We start from the raw sequence: 22,314 nt of genomic DNA on the forward strand, positions 1-22,314 counted from the left end.
CCTTGAATCGTCGAATTCTGATATAAGCTTGGACATCACGGCCAGTAATAGCGAAACCGTTCCTGGAATATCCGCAACAGAGAGCCTTCAGACTATATACCCAACAGGTGTGAGTTCCCTTTCTGAATATATCGCTTCTGTAGATTCGACGTCTGCCGCAATCATTCTGACAGCAGACGTCAGTAGTCAGTCGGTTACAGATGTCTTTCAGACAGAGAGTGTTGTGATATCAAGTCCGACCATCTCGGATTTTGTATTGGTAAATACAGTGTCGAACACGGTCCCAGAAGTATCAGCATCAGCGTTCGTGTCAGACACCAACAGCCAGCCAGTTTCCGAAATCTCCCAGTCGGTCTCCGTATCTATTGAAACAGTCGTGAGTAGTGTCTATGCGTCATCACTATCAGTGGAACCATCAGTATCTGCGTCAGTGTCAGTTGAACCTGCCGTGAGTAGTGTCTATGCGTCATCACTATCAGTGGAACCATCAGTATCTGCGTCAGTGTCAGCTGAACCTGCCGTGAGTAGTGTCTATGCGTCATCACTATCAGTGGAACCATCAGTATCTGCGTCATTGTCAGCTGAACCTGCCGTGAGTAGTGTCTATGCGTCATCACTATCAGTGGAACCATCAGTATCTGCGTCAGTCTCAGCTGAACCTGCCGTGAGTAGTGTCTATGCGTCATCACTATCAGTGGAACCATCAGTATCTGCGTCAATGTCAGCTGAACCTGCCGTGAGTAGTGTCTATGCGTCATCACTATCAGTGGAACCATCAGTATCTGCGTCAGTCTCAGCTGAACCTGCCGTGAGTAGTGTCTATGCGTCATCACTATCAGTGGAACCATCAGTATCTGCGTCAATGTCAGCTGAACCTGCCGTGAGTAGTGTCTATGCGTCATCACTATCAGTGGAACCATCAGTATCTGCGTCAGTCTCAGCTGAACCTGCCGTGAGTAGTGTCTATGCGTCATCACTACCAGTGGAACCATCAGTATCTGCGTCAGTGTCAGTTGAACCTGCCGTGAGTAGTGTCTATGCGTCATCACTATCAATGGAACCATCAGTATCTGCGTCAGTGTCAGCTGAACCTGCCGTGAGTAGTGTCTATGCGTCATCACTATCAGTGGAACCATCAGTATCTGCGTCAATGTCAGCTGAACCTGCCGTGAGTAGTGTCTATGCGTCATCACTATCAGTGGAACCATCAGTATCTGCGTCAGTCTCAGCTGAACCTGCCGTGAGTAGTGTCTATGCGTCATCACTATCAGTGGAACCATCAGTATCTGCGTCAGTGTCAGCTGAACCTGCCGTGAGTAGTGTCTATGCGTCATCACTATCAATGGAACCATCAGTATCTGCGTCAGTCTCAGCTGAACCTGCCGTGAGTAGTGTCTATGCGTCATCACTATCAATGGAACCATCAGTATCTGCATCAATGTCAGCTGAACCTGCCGTGAATAGTGTCTATGCGTCATCACTATCAGTGGAACCATCAGTATCTGCGTCAGTGTCAGTGGAACCAGCCGTGAGTAGTGTCTATGCCTCGACAGTATCAGTGGAACCATCAGTATCTGTATCAGTGTCTGCTGAACCAGTCGTGAGTTCTGTCTATGCCTCAACAGTATCAATGGAACCATCTATCTCAGCATCAGTTTCTGTTGAACAAGTCATGAGTAGTGTCTATGCCTCAACAGTATCAGTGCAACCATCTATGTCAGCATCAGTGTCCGTTGAACAAGCCATGAGTAGTGTCTATGCCTCAACAGTATCAATGGAACCATCCATGTCAGCATCAGTTTCTGTTGAGCAAGCCATGAGTAGTGTCTATGCCTCAGCAGTGTCAATGGAACCATCCATGTCAGCATCAGTTTCTGCTGAACAAGCTGTAAGTAGTGTCTATGCCTCAACAGTATCAATGGAACTATCCATGTCAGCATCAGTTTCTGTTGAGCAAGCCATGAGTAGTGTCTATGCCTCAACAGTATCAATGGAACCATCTATGTCAGCATCAGTGTCCGTTGAACAAGCCATGAGTAGTGTCTATGCCTCAACAGTATTAGTGCAACCATCTATGTCAGCATCAGTGTCCGTTGAACAAGCCATGAGTAGTGTCTATGCCTCAACAGTATCAATGGAACCATCCATGTCAGCATCAGTTTCTGTTGAGCTAGCCATGAGTAGTGTCTATGCCTCAGCAGTGTCAATGGAACCATCCATGTCAGCATCAGTTTCTGATGAGCAAGCCATGAGTAGTGTCTATGCCTCAACAGTATCAATGGAACCATCCATGTCAGCATCAGTTTCTGTTGAGCAAGCCATGAGTAGTGTCTATGCCTCAACAGTATCAATGGAACCATCTATGTCAGCATCAGTGTCCGTTGAACAAGCCATGAGTAGTGTCTATGCCTCAACAGTATCAGTGCAACCATCTATGTCAGCATCAGTGTCCGTTGAACAAGCCATGAGTAGTGTCTATGCCTCAACAGTATCAATGGAACCATCCATGTCAGCATCAGTTTCTGTTGAGCAAGCTATGAGTAGTGTCTATGCCTCAGCAGTGTCAATGGAACCATCCATGTCAGCATCAGTTTCTGCTGAACAAGCTGTAAGTAGTGTCTATGCCTCAACAGTATCAATGGAACTATCCATGTCAGCATCAGTTTCTGTTGAACAAGCCATGAGTAGTGTCTATGCCTCAACAGTATCAATGGAACCATCTATGTCAGCATCAGTGTCCGTTGAACAAGCCATGAGTAGTGTCTATGCCTCAACAGTATCAATGGAACCATCTATGTCAGCATCAGTGTCCGTTGAACAAGCCATGAGTAGTGTCTATGCCTCAACAGTATCAATGGAACCATCCATGTCAGCATCAGTTTCTGTTGAGCAAGCTATGAGTAGTGTCTATGCCTCAGCAGTGTCAATGGAACCATCCATGTCAGCATCAGTTTCTGCTGAACAAGCTGTAAGTAGTGTCTATGCCTCAACAGTATCAATGGAACTATCCATGTCAGCATCAGTTTCTGTTGAACAAGCCATGAGTAGTGTCTATGCCTCAACAGTATCAATGGAACCATCTATGTCAGCATCAGTGTCCGTTGAACAAGCCATGAGTAGTGTCTATGCCTCAACAGTATCAATGGAACCATCTATGTCAGCATCAGTGTCCGTTGAACAAGCCATGAGTAGTGTCTATGCCTCAACAGTATCAATGGAACCATCCATGTCAGCATCAGTTTCTGTTGAGCAAGCCATGAGTAGTGTCTATGCCTCAACAGTATCAATGGAACCATCCATGTCAGCATCAGTTTCTGTTGAACAAGCCATGAGTAGTGTCTATGCCTCAACAGTATCAATGGAACCATCTATGTCAGCATCAGTGTCCGTTGAACAAGCCATGAGTAGTGTCTATGCCTCAACAGTATCAATGGAACCATCCATGTCAGCATCAGTTTCTGCTGAACAAGCTGTAAGTAGTGTCTATGCCTCAACAGTATCAATGGAACTATCCATGTCAGCATCAGTTTCTGTTGAACAAGCCATGAGTAGTGTCTATGCCTCAACAGTATCAATGGAACCATCTATGTCAGCATCAGTGTCCGTTGAACAAGCCATGAGTAGTGACTATGCCTCAACAGTATCAGTGGAACCATCAGTATCTGCGTCGGTGTCAGTGGAACCAGCCGTCAGTAGTGTCTATGCGTCATCAATATCAGTGGAACCATCCATGTCAGCGTCAGTGTCTGTTGAACCAGTCGTGAGTTCTGTCTATACCTCAACAGTATCAGTGGAACCACCAGTATCACCGTCGGTGTCTGTTGAACAAGTTATGAGTAGTGTCTATGCGTCAACAGTATATTCAGAACCATCAGTGTCACCGTCAGTGTCTGTCGAACAAGTCATGAGTAGTGTCTATGCGTCAACAGTATATTCAGAACCATCAGTGTCACCGTCGGTGTCTGTTGAACAAGTCATGAGTAGTGTCTATGCGTCAACAGTATATTCAGAACCATTAGTGTCACCGTCAGTGTCTGTTGAACAAGTCATGAGTAGTGTCTATGCGCAAACAGTATCAACAGAACCATCAGTGTCACCGTCAGTGTCTGTTGAACAAGTCATGAGTAGTCTATATGCGTCAACAGTATCAACAGAACCGTCAGTGTCTGTCGAACAAGTCATGAGTAGTGTCTATGTGTCAACACTATCAATGGAACAGTCAATTTCGATGTCAATTGAACCACTGAGTAGTAGCTATGCTTCGGTCCAATCAATGGAACAGTCAGTGTCAACTGAACCAGTCGTGAGTAGTATCTATGACTCATCGCCATCAGTGGAGCATTCATTGTCAGTTGAACCATCCGTGAGTAGTGAATATGTCTATTCACCATCAGTTGAACAGCCAGTGTCCGTGTCCATTCAACCAATGATCAGCAGTGTCTATGCCTCTTCACCTTCAGTGGAATATTCATTGTCAGTTGTACCATCCATGAGTAGCGAATATGCCTCGTCAGCTGAACAAATGCTGAGTAGTGGTAGTGAGTATGTCTCAACACCAGCCATGGAACAGTCGCAGTCAGTGTCATGTGAGCCAGTCATGACTAGTATGTATGTCGCATCATTATCAGTGGAACAATCATTGTTAGGGTCAGAGCAATCAGTTGTAAGTGTTGGGTATACCACATCACTATCGTTAGAACAAACTGTACCAGTCTCGAGTCAGGTAGATATGTCTAGTGTCTATGTCTCATCACAATCTGTGGAACATTTGGTGCCAGTGTCTACTGGGTCAGTGATGAGTAGCATTTATGCTTCATCTCCGACAGTGTTTGAGTCATTTGAGTCACTCATTACTAGTATTTATGCATCATCATTATCAATGGAACAGTCGTCAGTCTCAGATGAACCAATGGTCAGCAGTGTCTATGCCTCCTCACCATCTGTGGGACATTCGATGTCAGTTGAACCATTCATGAGTAGTGCATATGCCTTGTCAACATCGATTGATCAGTCAGTGTCAGTATCCATTGAACCAATGATCAGTAGTGTATATGCCTCCTCGCCATCAATGGGACATTCAGTGTCAGGTGAGGCAGTCATGAGTAGTGATTATGCCTCATCACTATCAACAGAACAGTCAGTGTCTGTTGAACCAGTGATCAATAGTGTGTATGCCTCCTCGCCATTAATGGAACATTCAGTGTCAGTTGAAACATCCATGAGTAGTGAATATGCCTCTTTACAATCAATTGAACATTCGATGTCCGTGTCCATTGGTCCAATGGTCAGTAGTGTTTATGCCTCCTCGCCATCAGTGGAACATTCAGTGTCAGTTGAGTCAGTCATGAGTAGTGGTTATGCCTCTTTGGCATCAGTTGAACAATCAGTGTCAGTGTCTGTTGAACCAATGATCAGTAATGTGTATGCCTCCTCGCCATTAGTGGAACAGTCGATGTCAGTGTCAGCTGAACAAATGATGAGTAGCGGCTATACCTCAATACCTTTAATGCAACAGTCCGTGTCCATCTCAGGTGAACCAATCGTATCTAGCATGTATGCCTCCTCGCCATCAGTGGAACATTCATTGTCAGTTGAACCATCCATGAGTAGTGGATATGCCTCTTTGCCGTCGGTTGAACAGTCGATGTCTGTGTCCATTAGTCTAATGGTCAGTAGTGTTTATGCCTCCTCGCTATCAATAGAACATTCAGTGTCTATTGAACAAATGATGAGTAGCGGTTATGCCTCCTCACCATCAATAAAACAGTCGGTGTCAGTGTCTATTGAATCAATGATCAGCAGTGTATATGCCTCCTCACCATCAGTGGACCATTCGATAACAGTTGAACCATCCATGAGTAGTGCATATGCCTCTTTGCCATCAGTTGAACAGCCAGTGTCAGTGTCCATTGCACAAATGATCAGTAGTGTCTATTCCTCCTTACCATCAGTGGAACAGTCGATGTCAGTGTCAGCTGAACAAATGATGATTAGCAGTTATGCCTCAACAACTTTAATGGAACATTCCATGTCCATCTCAGGTGAACCAAGTGTATCTAGCATGTATGTCTCTTTGCCATCAATTGAACAGTCGATGTCCGTGTCGATTAGTCCAATGGTCAGTAGTGCTTATGGCTCCTTGACATCAGTGGAACATTCAGTGTCAGTTGAGTCAGTCATGAGTAGTGGTTATGCCTCATCACCATCAATAGAACAATCAGTGTCTATTGAATCAGTGATCAGTAGTGTCTATGCCTCCTTACCATCAGTGGACCATTCGATAATAGTTGAATCATCCATGAGTAGTGGATATGCCTCTTTGCCATCGGTTGAACAGTCGATGTCTGTGTCCATTAGTCCAGTGGTCAGTAGTGCTTATGGCTCCTTGACATCAGTGGAACATTCAGTGTCAGTTGAGTCAGTCATGAGTAGTGGTTATGCCTCATCACCATCAACAGAACAATCAGTGTCTATTGAATCAGTGATCAGTAGTGGCTATGCCTCCTCACCATCAGTGGACCATTTGATAACAGTTGAACCATCTATGAGTAGTGCATATGCCTCATCACCATCAATAGAACAGTCGGTGTCAGTGTCTATTGAATCAATGATGAGCAGTGTAGATGCCTCCTCACCATCAGTGGACCATTCGATAACAGTTGAACCATCCATGAGTAGTGCATATGCCTCTTTGCCATCAGTTGAACAGTCAGTGTCAGTGTCCATTGCACAAATGATCAGTAGTGTCTATTCCTCCTTACCATCAGTGGAACAGTCGATGTCAGTGTCAGCTGAACAAATGATGAGTAGCAGTTATGCCTCAACAACTTTAATGGAACATTCCATGTCCATCTCAGGTGAACCAAGTGTATCTAGCATGTATGTCTCTTTGCCATCAATTGAACAGTCGATGTCCGTGTCGATTAGTCCAATGGTCAGTAGTGTTTATGCCTCCTCGCCATCAGTGGAACATTCAGTGTCAGTTGAGTCAGTCATTAGTAGTGGTTATGCCTCATCACCATCAATAGAACAATCAGTGTCTATTGAATCAGTGATCAGTAGTGTCTATGCCTCCTTACCATCAGTGGACCATTCGATAATAGATGAATCATCCATGAGTAGTGGATATGCCTCTTTGCCATCGGTTGAACAGTCGATGTCTGTGTCCATTAGTCCAGTGGTCAGTAGTGCTTATGGCTCCTTGACATCAGTGGAATATTCAGTGTCAGTTGAGTCAGTCATGAGTAGTGGTTATGCCTCATCACCATCAATAGAACAATCAGTGTCTATTGAATCAGTGATCAGTAGTGGCTATGCCTCCTCACCATCAGTGGACCATTTGATAACAGTTGAACCATCTATGAGTAGTGCATATGCCTCATCACCATCAATAGAACAGTCGGTGTCAGTGTCTATTGAATCAATGATGAGCAGTGTAGATGCCTCCTCACCATCAGTGGACCATTCGATAACAGTTGAACCATCCATGAGTAGTGCATATACCTCTTTGCCATCAGTTGAACAGTCAGTGTCAGTGTCCATTGCACAAATGATCAGTAGTGTCTATTCCTCCTTACCATCAGTGGAACAGTCGATGTCAGTGTCAGCTGAACAAATGATGATTAGCAGTTATGCCTCAACAACTTTAATGGAACATTCCATGTCCATCTCAGGTGAACCAAGTGTATCTAGCATGTATGTCTCTTTGCCATCAATTGAACAGTCGATGTCCGTGTCAATTAGTCCAATGGTCAGTAGTGTTTATGCCTCCTCGCCATCAGTGGAACATTCAGTGTCAGTTGAGTCAGTCATTAGTAGTGGTTATGCCTCATCACCATCAATAGAACAATCAGTGTCTATTGAATCAGTGATCAGTAGTGTCTATGCCTCCTCACCATCAGTGGACCATTCGATAACAGTTGAACCATCCATGAGTAGTGCATATGCCTCTTTGCCATCAGTTGAACAGTCAGTGTTGGTGTCCATTGCACCAGTGATCAGCAGTGTATATTCCTCCTTACCATCAGTGGAACAGTTGATGTCAGTGTCAGCTGAACAAATGATGAGTAGCGGTTATGCCTCAACAACTTCAATGGAACAGTCCTTGTCCGTCTCAGGTGAGCCAATTTTGTCTAGTATGTATGCCTCCTCACCATCAGTGGAACATTCATTGTCAGTTGAACCATCCATGAGTAGTGGATATAACTCTTTGCCATCGGTTGAACAGTCGATGTCTGTGTCCATTAGTCCAATGGTCAGTAGTGTTTATGCCTCCTCGCTATCAATAGAACATTCAGTGTCAGTTGAGTCAGTCATGAGTAGTGGTTATGCCTCATCACTATCATCAGTGGACCATTCGATGGCAATTGAACCATCCATGAGTAGTGCATATGCCTCTTTGCCATCAGCTGAACAGTCAGTGTTAGTGTCTGTTGAATCAGTGATCAGTAGTGCATATGCCTCTTCACCATCAGTTGAACAGTCAGTGTCAGTGTCCATGGAACCAATGACCAGTAGTGTATATGCCTCATCACCATCATTGGAACAGTCGATGTCAGGTGAGTTAGTCTTGAGTAGCGGTTATGCCTCTTCACCATCAATGGAAGAGTCAGTGTCTATTGAACCAATAATCAGTAGTGTCTATGCCTCCTCACCATCAGTGGAACATTCGTTGTCAGTTGAACCATCCACGAGTAGTGAATATGCCTCTTCACCATCACTTGAACAGTCAGTGTCTGTGTCCATTGCACCAATGATCAGTAGTGTATATGCGTCCTCACAATCAGTGAAACAGTCAATGTCACTGTCAGCTGAAGAAATATTGAGCAGTGGTTATGCCTCGACACTATCAATGGAAAGATCCTTCTCTATGTCAGATGAGCCAATCGTGACTAGTATGCATGCGCTATCGCTATCAGTGGAACAGTCATTGTTAGAGTCAGGGCAATCATTGCTAAATGTTGAGTATACCGTATCACAGTCACTGGAACAACTTGTGTCTGTCACGGTTGAGCCGGATATGTCCAGTATCTCTGTCTCATCACTGTCAACAGATAGGTCATTGTTAGGGCCGTTTGAGACAGTAACACGTAGTGGCTATACATCAGCACCATTGGCTGAACTGTCAGTCTCGGTGCCAGCTGAACCACTAACGGGTAGTGTCCATTTGTCATCAATATCATTTTCTGGGTCTGTTGGACCATTGATGAGCAGCATGTACACCTCATCACCATCGGTGTTAATGTCAGTTGAATCAACCAAGAGTAGTGTTTATGCCTCCTCCGCCTCCGCCTCCTCCTCCTACTCATCATCAATAAAATGGTCGTTAGCGTCAGGTGAGCTGATGTCGAGTATTGGCTATATCTTCTCACCATCAATGGGACAATCACTGTTAGTTGAATCAGTGATGACTAGTGAATATATCTCATTACCGTCAGTTCAACATTCAGTATCGATGTTGGTATCCATTGGACCAGTCATCAGTAGTAGCCATGCCTTATCACCATTAGTTGAACCTTCATTTTCAGTTGCACCAACCATGGGTAGTGTCTATGCCTCATCTCCATCAGTGGGAAATTCATTTTCAGTTGGACCAGCCACGAGTAGTAAATATGCCTCTTCACCATCAGTGGAACATTCATTGTCAGTCGAACCACTCACGAGTAGTGTGTATCTCACCCCCTCAGTGGAATTGTCTGTGCCATTTCCAGGTGAGTCAGTCTTGACTAACGTATATGAATCCTCACTATCAGTGAACTATTACGTACCAGTACTGTCACCTGAACCAGTCATAAGTAGTTTATATTTCTCACCATTATCAACGAAGCACTCCTGGTCCTTTGAAACAGAGATAAGTAGTGGTTATGCCTCACCACCATTAGTACAATCATCAGTGTCGGTGTCAGGGTTAGTTGAAGAATTAGTGACTAGTGTATATGACTCGTCACCATCGGTGGGACTCTCAATGTCGTTGTCAGTAGAACCACTCTTTGGCAGTGTACATTCCTCATCGCTATCAATGGAACAACAGTCATTGTCGGGATCTGTTGCAATAGTGATGAGTAGTATGTATGCTTTATTACCATCAGAGACATTGTCACCCGTAAGTATTATCAATATCTCATCTCTATTAATGGAACAGTCATCTGGGTCAAGTAAACCCTTGAAGAGTAGTGGCTATGCCTCGTCACTATCAATGGGACAGTCTTTATCTGGGTCAAGTGAAGCATTGAAGAGTAGTCGCTATGCATTTTCACCAACTGTGCAACAGTCAGTATCAATGTCAGATAGTACAATAACGAGCAGTGGTTCTGCCTCATCACTATCATTCGATCAGTCATCAGGGCCAAATGAATCACTGAGTAGTGGCTATGCCTCGTCACTATCAATGGAACAGTCGTTTGGGTCAAGTGGATCACTGAAGAGTAGTGTCTATCTCTCTTCACTATCAATGGAACAGTCATTTGGGTCAAGTGAGCCACTGAAGAGTAGTGTATATCTCTCTTCACTATCAATGGAACAGTCGTTTGGGTCAAGTGAACCACTGAAGAGTAGTGGCTATGCCTCGTCACTATCAGTGGAACATGCGTTGTCTGAGTCAAGTGAAACATTGAGTAGTAATGCCTATGCCTCGTCACTATCAATGGCGCAGTCATCAGGGCCAAATGAATCACTGAAGAGTAGTGGTTATCTCTCTTCACTATCAATGGATCAGTCATCTGGGTCAAGTGAACCACTGAAGAGTAGTGGCTATGCATTTTCACCAACTGTGCAACAGTCAGTTTCAATGTCAGATGGTACAATAACGAGTAGTGATTCTGCCTTATCACTATCATTGGATCAGTCATCAGGGCCAAGCGAATCACTGAAGAGTAGTGACTATGCCTCGTCACTGTCGATGGAACAGTCATCTGGGTCAAGTGAACCACTGAAAAGTAGTGTCTATCTCTCTTCACTGTCAATGAAACAGTCGTTTGGGTCAAGTGAATCACTGAAGAGTAGTGGCTATCTCTCTTCACTATCATTGGAACAGTCGTTTGGGTCAAGTGAACCACTGAAGAGTAGTGTCAATCTCTCTTCACTATCAATGGAACAGACGTTTGGGTCAAGTGAGCCACTGAAGAGTAGTGGCTATGCCTCGTCACTATCAGTGGAACATGTGTTGTCTGAGTCAAGTGAAGCATTGAGTAGTAATGCCTATGCCTCGTCACTATCAATGGCGCAGTCATCCGGGCCAAATGAATCATTGAAGAGTAGTGACTGTCTCTCTTCACTATCAATGGAACAACAGTCTGGGTCAAGTAGACCATTGAAGAGTAGTGACTATGTCATATCAATATCAATGGAACAGTCATTATCTGGGTCAATTGAATCATCAACGAGTGGTGGCTATGTCTCTTCTGAATCAATGGGACAGTATTCTGGGTCAAGTGAACCATTGAAGAGTAGTTCCTATGCCTCGACACTATCAATGGTGCACTCATTATCAGGATCAAGTGAACTATTGACGAGCATTGGCTATGCCTCTTCACTATCAATGGAACAGTCATCTGTGTCAAGTGAACCACTGAAAAGTAGTGGCTATGCCTCGTCACTGTCAATTGAACATACATTATCTGGGTCAAGTGAACAATTGAAGAGTAGTGGCTATGCCTCTTCTCTATCAATAGAACAGTCTTTTGGGTCAAGTGAACCACTGAAGAGTAGTGGCTATGCCTCGTCACTATCAATGGAACAGTCTTTATCTGGGTCAAGTGAACCAGTGAAGAGTAGTCGCTATGCATTTTCACCAACTGTGCAACAGTCAATTTCAGTTTCAGATGGTACAATAACGAGTAGTGATTCTGCCTTATCATTATCATTGCATCAGTCACCAGGGCCAAGTGAATCACTGAAGAGTAGTGACTATCTCTCTTCACTATCAATGGACCAGCCATCTGGGTCAAATGAACCATTGACGAGTAGTGACTATGCCACATCAATATCAATGGAACAGTCATTATCTGGGTCTATAGAATCATCGAAGAGTAGCGGCTATGTCTCTTCTGTATCAATGGAACAGTCTTCTGGGTCAAGTGAACTACTGAAGAGTAGTGGCTATACCTCGTCACTATTAGTGGAACATGCATTGTCTGAGTCAAGTGAAGCATTGAATAGTAATGCATATGACTCGTCACTATCAACGGAACAGTTATCTGGGTCAAGTGAACAACTGAAAAGTAGTGGTTATGCCTCGTCACTGACAATGGAACAGACATTATCTGGGTCAAGTGATGCACTGAAGAGTAGTGGCTATGCCTCTTCTCTATCAATGGAACAGTTTTTTGGGTCAAGTGAACTACCGAAGAGTAGTGGCTATACCTCGTCACTATTAGTGGAACATGCGTTGTCTGAGTCAAGTGAAGCATTGAATAGTAATGCATATGACTCGTCACTATCAATGGCGCAGTTATCTGGGTCAAGTGAACAACTTAAGAGTAGTGGCTATGCTTTGTCACTGTCAATGGAACAAACATTATCTGGATCAAGTGAAGCATTGACGACTAGTGGCTATGCCTCTTTACTATCAACGGCGCAGTCATTATCAGGGTCAAGTGAATCACTGAAGAGTAGTGGCTATGCATCATCACTAACAGTGGAACAGTCAGTTTCCGTTTCAGTTGGTACAATAACAAATAGTGGTTCTGCGTCATCACCATTATTGGATCAGTCATCTGGGTCAAGTGAACTACTGAAGAGCAGTGAATATACCTTGTCAGTATCAATGGAACCGTCCTTATCTGGGTCAAGTGAACAATTGATGAGTAATGCATATGCCTCATCAATATCAATGGAACAATCGTTATCTGGGTCAAGTGAATCACTGAAGAGTAGTGATTATATCTCGTCAAAATCAATGGAACAGTCCTTATCTGGGTCAAGTGAACCATTGGAGACCAGTGACCATGCCTCTTCACTATCAATGAAACAGTTAGTTTCAGTGTCAGAAGGTACAATAACGAGTAGTGATTCTGTCTCATCACCATCATTAGATCAGTCAGTGTCAGGCTCGTTTATACCAATCACGAGTGATAGCTATGCTTCATTACTATTAATGTTAATGTCCGGTACAGGTGGATCATTGAAGAGCAGTGGCTATGCCTCAACACTATCGATGGAACAGTCAGTTACAGAAATAGCTGGTATAATAACCAGTGGTGATTCTGCCTCATCGCTATCATTGGATCAAACATTGACAGGCTCATTTATGCAACTGACGAGTGTAATCTATCCCTCATCACAATTAATGGAACAGTCATTTTCAGTTTCAGTTGGTACAGTAACGAGTAGTGATTCTGCCTCATCACCATCATTGGATCATACATCTGAGTCAAGTAAGCCATTAAAGAGTAGTGAATACGTCTCATCAGTATCAATGGAACAGTCATTATCTGGATCAAGTGAACAATTGAAGAGTGGTGATTATGTCTCATCACTGTCAATGGAACAGTCGTCTAGGTCAAGTGAACCACTGAAGAGTAGTGCCTATGCCTCGCCACTATCAATGGTGCCATCATTATCAGGATCAAGTGAACTATTGACGAGCAGTGGCTTTGCCTCTTCACTATCAATGGAACAATCATCTGGATCAAGTGAACCACTGAAGAACAGTGGCTATGCCTCTTCACTATCAATGGAACAGTCATCTGGGTCAAGTGAACCACTGAAGAGTAGTGGCTATTCCTCGTCCATGGACTATACATTATCAGGGCCAAGTGAATCATTGACGAGTAGTGGCTATACCTCTTCACTATTAATGGGACATTTGTTGTCCGAGTCAAGTGAAGCATTGCATAGTAATGCCTTTGCCTCGTCACTATCAATGACACAGGCATCAGGGCCAAGTGAATCACTGAAGGGTAGTGTCTATGCCTCGTCACTATCAATGGAACATGCATTATCTGGGTCAAGTGAACAACTGAAGAGTAGTGGCTATGCCTCGTCACTATCAATGGAACAGTCATCTAGGTCAAGTGAACAATTGAATAGTAGTGACTATGCCTCTTCACTATCAATGGAACAGTCATCTAGGTCAAGTGAACAATTGAAGAGTAGTGACTATGCCTCTTCACTATCAATGGAACAGTCATCTAGGTCAAGTGAACAATTGAAGAGTAGTGGCTATGCCTCTCCACTATCAATGGAACACTCATCTAGGTCAAGTGAACAATTGAAGAGTAGTGACTATGCCTCTTCACTATCAATGGAACAGTCATCTGGGTCGAGTGAACAATTGAAGAGTAGTGCGTATACCTCGTCATTATCAATAGAACAAACATTATCTGGGTCAAGTGAAGCATTGACGATTAGTGACTATGCATCTTCACTATCAATGAAACAGTCAGTGTCAGTGTCAGATGGTACAATATCGAGTAGTGGCTCCGCCTCATCACCATCATTGGATAAGTCAGTGTCTGGCTCATTTATACCAATGCCTAGTGGTAGCTATTCCTCATCACCTTCAATGAAACTATCAGTATCAAACTCATTTGTACCAATGTCAGTTGATAGCTATGCCTCATCACCATCAATGGAATTGTTAGTATCAGATTCATTTGTGCCAATGACGAGTGGTACCTATGCCTCATCATTATCAATGAAACTGTCAGTGTCAGACTTATTTGTACCAGTGATGAGTAGTATGTATGCCTCTTCACTGTCAATGGAACAGTCAGTACTGAGTTTGATTGAACCAGGCATAACTAGTGGGTATTCCTCTTCACCATTGCTGGAACATTCAGTGTCGGTTGAGTCAGTCATGAGCAGTGGCAGCTATGCCTCAACACAATCAAAGGAACAGTCAGGTTCAGAGTTAGATGGTACAATAACGAGTAGTGGTTCTGCCTCATCACTATCATTGGATCTGTCAGTGTCAAGATCCTTTGTACCAATGATTAGTGATAGATATGTCTCATCACTGTCAATGGAACAGTCAGAGTCAGGCTCAATTACGCCTATGATAAGTAGTATTTATGCCTCTTCACTATCAGTGGAACAATCAGTACTGAGTTTGGTTCACCTTGGAATAAGTAGTAGATATTCTTCCTCGCCATTGCTGGAACATTCAGTGTCAGTTGAGTCAGTTATGAGCAGTGGCTATGCCTCACCTCTATCAATGGAACAGTCGTTATCAGGGTCAGGTGAACTAACGAAAAGTAGTGGCCATGCCTCATCACTATCGCTGGAACAGTCACTTTCAGAGTCACCTGATACACTAACGAGTAGTGAGTTTGCCTCATCACCATCACTGGATCAGTCACTGTCAAGCCCATTTATACCAATGATAAGTGGTAGCTATGGCTCATCACTTATAATATCAATATCGGGGTCCATTGTACCAATAATGAGTAGTATCTACACCTCATCGATATCAATGAAACAATCATTTTCAGTGGTTGGGTCCCTTGTAGAAAGTATCAGTAGTATATACGCCTCATCAATCGCAATGGAACAGTCATTCTCAGGGAAAAGTGAACCATTGAAGAGCAGTTGTTATGCCTTATCAATATTGATGGAACAGTCAGTTTCAGAAATAGCTGTTATAACAACCAGTAGTGGTTCTGCCTTGTCACCATCATTGCATCAGTCACTGTCAGGCTCATTTATACAAATAACGAGTGTAAGGTATGTTTCATCACATTTAATGGAACAGTCAATGTCAGGGTCATTTATACCCACAATGAGTGGTATATATGTCTCGTCACTGTCAATGGCGCAGTCATTAACAGGATCAGGTGAACCAATGAAGAGTAGTACGTTGTCCTCATTACCATCAGTGGAACAGCCAGTGTTAGTGTCAGCTGAACAAATTATGAGTAGTGGCTATGCCTCATCACTGACAATGGAACAGTCACTTTCAGTGTCAGATGGTACAGTAACGAGCAGTGACTATGCCTCAACACTAACAATGAAACAGTCTGTTTCAGTGTCAGATAACATAATAACGAGTAGTGCCAATGCCTCATCACAAACAATGGAACAGTTTGTTTCAGTGTCAGATAATATAATAACGAGTAGTGGCTATTCCTCATCGCTAACACTGGAACAGTCTGTTTCAGTGTCAGATAATATAATGACAACTAGTAGATATGCCTCCTCACAAACAATGGAACAGTCTGTTTCAGTGTCAGATAATATAATAACGAGTAGTGGCTATGCCTCATCACTGACAATGGAACAGTCTATTTCAATGTCAGATGGTATAATAACGAGTGGTAGGATTGTCTCATCACAATCTGTGGATCAGTCACTGTCAAGCTCATTTATACCAATAGTAAGTGGTAGCTATGCCTCATCACTTATAATATCAATGTCGGGGTCCATTGTACCAATAATGAGCAGTATCTACACGTCATCAATATCAATGAAAGAGTCATTTTCGGTGGTTGGGTCATTTGTAGAAATGATCAGTAGTATCCATGCCTCATCTATATCAATGGGACAGTCATTGTTAGGAACAAGTGGACCACTGAAGAGCAGTGGTTATGCCTCGACATTTTCGACGAAACGTTCAGTATCAGAAATAGCTGGTATAATAACCAGTAGTGCTTCTGTCTCATCGCTATCATTGGATGAAACATTGACAGGCTCATTTATGCAACTGACGAGTGTTAGCTATGCCTCATCACAATTAATGGAACAGTCAATGTCGGGGCCATTCATACCCATAATGAGTAGTATATATTATGCCTCGTCACTATCAATGGCGCAGTCATTAACAGGATCAGGTGAACCAATGAAGAGCAGTACCTTTTCCTCATCGCCATCAATGGAGCAGTCATTATCAGGGTCAAGTAAATCGCTGCAGAGTAGTGGCTATGCCTTAACGCCATCGCTGGAACAGTCGGTTTTATATGTTGATGGTACAATAGCGAGTAGTGCTTCTGCCTCATCGGCATCATTGGACCAGTCAGTGTCAGGCTCATTTCTAACAATGGCGATTGATAGTTATACCTCATCGCCATCAATGAAACAGTCAGTATCAAATTCATTTGTACCAGTGACTAGTGATAGATATGCTTCATCATCATCAACGAAACAATCAGTATCAGACTCATTTGTACCAATGACGAGTGATAGCTTTGTCTCATCACCATCAACGAATCCATTTGTATCAGGTTCGTTTGTACCAATGACGGCTAGTGGCTATGCATCATCACCATCAGTGGAACAGCTGGTATCAGGCTCATTTGCAGCAATGACGAGTGGTAGTTATGCCTCACCACTATCTATGAAACAGTCAGTGTCTGACCCATTTGCCCCAATGATGAGTAGTATGTATGCCTCTTCACTATCAATGGAACAATCAGTACTGAGTTTGATTGAACTAGGCACAACTAGTGAATATTCCTCTTCACCATTACTGGAGCATTCAGTGTCCGTTGAGTCAGTGATTAGTAGTAGTACAACAATGAGTAGTAGCCCTGCCTCATCAACATCACTGGATCAGTCACTGTCAAGATCATTTATTCCAATGATAAGTGCTAGCTATGCCACATCACTATTAATGTCAATGTCGGGGTCCTTTGTCCCAGTAACGAGTGTTACCTATGCCTCATCACCATCAATGAAACAGTCTGCATCAGATTCATTTGTACCAAGGACGATTGATAGCTATGCCTCATCACTGTCATTGAAACAGTCAATGTCAGACTCATTTATACCAATGCCGGTTGATAGCTATATCTCATCACAATCAATGAAACTGTCAGTATCAGATTCGTTTGTGCCAATGACAAGTGGTAGCTATGCCTCGTCACCATCAATTGAACTGCCAGTATCAAATTCATTTGTACCAATGCCAGCTGATAGCTATGCCTCATCACCATCAATTGAGCTGTCAGTATCATATTCATTTGTACCAATGCCGGTTGATAGCTATGCCTCATCACCATCAATTGAATTGTCAGTATCAGATTCATTTGTACCAATGCCAGTTGATAGTTATGCCTCATCACCATCATTGAAACTGTCAGTATCAGATCCATTTATACCAATGACGATTGATAGCTATGTTTCAACACTATCAATGAAGCAGTCAGTATCAGACTCATTTATATCAATGACAAGTGGTAGTTATTCCTCATCACCCTCAATGAAACTATCGGTATCAAACTCATTTGTACCAATGTCAGTTGATAGCTATGCCTCATCACCATCAACGAAACTGTTAGTATCAGATTCATTTGTACCAATGACGAGTGGTACCTATGCCTCATCACCATCAATGAAACTGTCAATGTCAGACACATTTGTACCAGTGATGAGTAGTATGTATGCCTCTTCACTGTTAATGGAACAGTCAGGTTCAGAGTTAAATGGTACAATAACGAGTTGTGGTTCTGCCTCATCACTATCATTGGATCAGTCAGTGTCAAGATCCTTTGTACCAATGACTAGTGGTAGGTATGCATCATCACCGTCAATGGAACAGTCAGAGTCAGGCTCAATTACGCCTATGATAAGTAGTATGTATGCCTCTTCACTATCAATTGAACAATCAGTACTGAGTTTGATTCACCTAGGGATAAGTAGTGAATATTCCTCCTCGCCATTGCTGGAACATTCAATGTCAGTTGAGTCAGTCATGAGCAGTGGCTATGCCTCATCTCTATCAATGGAACAGTCGTTATCAGGGTCAGGTGAACCAATGAAAAGTAGTGGCCAAGCCTCATCACTATCGCAGGAACAGTCACTTTCAGAGTCACCTGGTACACTAACGAGTAGTGATTTTGCCTCATCACCATCACTAGATCAGTTACTGTCAAGCCCATTTATACCAATGATAAGTGGTAGCTATGCATCATCACTATTAATATCAATGTCGGGGTCCTTTGAGTCAGTAACAAGCGGTATATATGCCTCATCACCATCAATGAAACAGTCTGCATCAGAATCATTTGTACCAATGACAAGTGATAGCTATGTCTCATCACCATCAATGAAACTGTCAGTATCAGATTCATTTGTACCAATGCCGGTTGATAGCTATGCCTCATCACCATCAATGAAACAGTCAGAGTCAGATTCATTTATACCAATGACGATGGGTAGTTATGTGTCAACACTATCAATGAAGCAGTCAGTATCAGACTCATTTGTGCCTATGAAGAGTAGTATGTATTCCTCGCCGGTGCCAGTGGAACAATCAGTACCGAGTGTTATTGAACTAGGGACAACGGGTGGATATTCCTCTTCGCCACTGCTGGAACATTCGGTTTCAAGATCAGTGTCACTTGGACCAATGATGAGTAGTGCTTATGTATCTTTAACATCAGTGGGAAAGACACCATTAATTGATTCAACGATAAGCAGTCCATATGCCTCGTCTTCATCGGTGGACCGATCAGTGTTAAGTTCAGCTGAACCAGTGATGAATAGCGTCTATGCGGCCACATCATCAATGGAAAAGTTACACTCCTTGTCTGATGAACCCTTGATGAGTACTGTCTATGTATCTTCACTCTTAGAGGTGCATTCATCGCCAGCTTCACTCCAGTCCAAGCTGAGCAGTATTTACATGTCTACACATCCTTTTGAACATGCTGTGTCATCTCCATTGGTTTCAGGCTTCAGCAGTGGGTATTTATCAATATCTACCGTGAAAGAGTCAGTGTCAGTATCATTTGAGCAAGGAATGAGCAGCGTTCATGCATCTCTACCCTCTGAGTCTTTCCAAACAGCTTCTGGTAAAACACATAAAAATAAAACTCCAAAGAAAACCTGTTGTTTCACCACAGCATAGTTTAGGCCCGTAGGAAGCCCGAATTTATTTTGTAAGGCCTGTTATGATACCAGTACGCTCGGGGGATGTGATATAATGCCCCCTATCCATATATTTTTTAATATATAGATGCGTTTTGCTGCATTTCGGCGCATTTTGAAGCAGACATTTATGTTTTGATGATAGTATTTGGTGATGTCATACATCGAGCAGTATTAACAACGCTATGCGGTATGTTTTTTGCCCAAATATTGGTCTATACTGCTTCCTACGGCCTTGCATATTTTCCGTGTCACTATTATTTATTTATATTATTATTATTAGTTGTTTATGGACTTTAGCTTATATGGCAACATATCTGCTTTCTTTAAGGAGTGTGAGTGTTTTTGTTTGATATCACGATATCACGATAGTTTCTCTAGTTAGATTATACACAAGTAGCGAATCCGGGAGGTCGTGTGTTCGCGGACGCTTGCGAATAACATTGATGCATACTAGGGTCAGGACATAGCGTAGTGGTAAAGCGCTCGCATGTTGCGCGGTCGGTCTAGGATCGATCCCCGTCAGTGGGCTCATTGGGTTATTTCTCCTTGCATCCAGTGCAGCAAGACTGGTATATAAAAGGCCGTGGTATGTGCTATCCTGTCTATGGGATGGTGCATATAAAAGATCCCTATGCTACTAATGGAACAATGTAGTGGGTTTCCTCTTTAAGACTATATGTCAAAATAACCAAATGTTTGACATCCAATAGCCGATGTTTAATAAATCAATGTGCTCTAGTGGTGTCGTTAAACAAAACACACTTTGATGCATACTAAGTGTGTAATCGATTGATATATTAAATCGATTGGTATCCTGAATCGATTTGTTGCGTCCGCGCGCGATCGTCCTCCTTAACACACTAAAAGTGTTTCAAAACAAGAACCCCAGGTGAGTAATTATTGAGATGATTTTGTGTTTTATTTATATTTACAAGTGCACCTAGCTCACAGTACAAATATGATTTACCTTCTTCTTTGGAGGTGAGATACGTGAATATAAAAATGAGGAACGTCTGGTTGATCTTCTAAATACAATTTAAAATTATTTTTAAACCGTAATTAACCGTAACACTAACATGGATATTTTTGGAGTTTTGGGGGGTTTATTTTTAACTGTATCAAAGTCGTATAATTATTTGTATATTGTGCCAAGATACCGATTAACATTTGTTTTGAAATATAACGTCCATACTTTAAATAGCATGCCAGTATATATTTTCAAACAAATACTTCTATTTACTGCAGATTTGGCTTTTGTTTTGTTTTTCATTTATAAATTATTGACAGGTTAATACTGTGACGTAACAGTTGTTGCGTACATTTTTTCACGGTCCATCGAAAAACGTTTATGTTTCGCAGATTGTTCTGTTTTCTTTCGATTTCTACCAAGAATTCCTAAAAAGACACTGTTACACTTAGCGATAAAACGTTACAATTTCAATATATTCGATTAGGTTATGAGATTTTGTATATAGGTTAGATTTAGGCATATTTATTTATCACATATAGATGTGAAATAGCGAAATATTAAACATGCAAGTATAGCAATGCACCTTCAACCACATTATACGTTGTTAAATACCAGTGATCTTGTCATAGAAAAGGTAACAAAAGCACTTCCGATTCACCTAGGTTAAAACATATATATCACACACCATTAAACATAACATGTTCTCTATATGTTATGGGGCTTTGTGACTTCAATGCAAATATGGCCTCGATAATTTATTTATATTTCGGATCCATGGTAAACAGGTTTTTTCTGTAAATCTTGGCTATAACAAAGATTAAGTTGGAAGTGCCTTTTCTATCCCTCACAATAGAGAACGATTCTATTAAGCTGGCATTTGTGAAGATAATCGAAATAATGGTAACAATTATACTGTGAAATACTTTATTTTCGTGTGTTTAAATGTTCGTTGTTTTTTAAAAAAAGAACGAAGAAAAAGCCCACCCACATTTTGCTGGATCGAAAAAGTAGCATCATATAAATACATGTGATGTATTTTCGTTGTGCTCTTAAATTCATTTACTGCACTAGTCCATGAATGACACGTGGCTAGTTCAATTACTAAACTATATTAATGGACATAAACACACACCCTAATCATACTTGTGGTGTAGCAGTTAAGCCATTGGTCTTAAGGCTGATAGGTACCGAGTTCGCACTCAGATACTGGCTCCCACCCAGCGAGTTTTTAATGGCTGAGTGAGTGATGTTTTAGGCGACTATTCACAAAATACTCTCACTAACCACTAAACATTAACTCATTGTCCTGTACAGACAGAACGTATTGCCGATGTGTCTAGCCCAGGTTTGAGTACTTGGACCTTACTTAGCTAAACAGGCATCGGAGTAACCATAGTGTCTGGAAAAGCAAAAATGTTACCTGTAGATCACGATCGATACATATATTCCTTAAAATTACAATATTAGTATTATTCTTATAAAACCTCTTCACAGACACATTGCTATTTTGTCATTCTTTCGTATCACTGTTTCGTCGT

General features: G+C 42.3%; 3 protein-coding genes across 3 annotated transcripts in view; all 3 read left to right on the forward strand.

Annotated features, from left to right (window-relative positions):
• The window catches only part of LOC121381727 (platelet binding protein GspB-like), a 4,861-nt gene extending 431 nt beyond the window's left edge, over positions 1–4,430 (forward strand). The window contains exons 1-2 of the mRNA XM_041511073.1: positions 1–3,760; positions 4,395–4,430. The exon at positions 1–3,760 is cut by the window's left edge and continues 431 nt beyond it. Coding sequence (XP_041367007.1) covers positions 1–3,760; positions 4,395–4,430 — 3,796 coding nt within the window. The remainder of the gene's footprint in view (positions 3,761–4,394) is intronic.
• A 299-nt stretch (positions 4,431–4,729) lies between these two features.
• On the forward strand, positions 4,730–15,072 carry LOC121381728 (mucin-17-like). Its single transcript, XM_041511074.1, has 3 exons — positions 4,730–9,335; positions 10,089–14,445; positions 15,030–15,072. The coding sequence occupies exons 1-3, from the start codon at positions 4,730–4,732 to the stop codon at positions 15,070–15,072; spliced, it is 9,006 nt and encodes a 3,001-aa protein (XP_041367008.1).
• Positions 15,073–15,748: 676 nt separating this feature from the next.
• Positions 15,749–22,314, forward strand: part of LOC121381729 (pneumococcal serine-rich repeat protein-like) — an 83,101-nt gene continuing 76,535 nt past the window's right edge. Inside the window, exons 1-2 of the mRNA XM_041511076.1 lie at positions 15,749–15,908; positions 18,564–19,727. Of these exons, the coding sequence (XP_041367010.1) occupies positions 15,749–15,908; positions 18,564–19,727 (1,324 nt within the window). The remainder of the gene's footprint in view (positions 15,909–18,563; positions 19,728–22,314) is intronic.

This window comes from Gigantopelta aegis, chromosome 9, assembly GCF_016097555.1.
Source record: "Gigantopelta aegis isolate Gae_Host chromosome 9, Gae_host_genome, whole genome shotgun sequence".
In the NCBI taxonomy this organism is placed as follows: domain Eukaryota; kingdom Metazoa; phylum Mollusca; class Gastropoda; order Neomphalida; family Peltospiridae; genus Gigantopelta; species Gigantopelta aegis.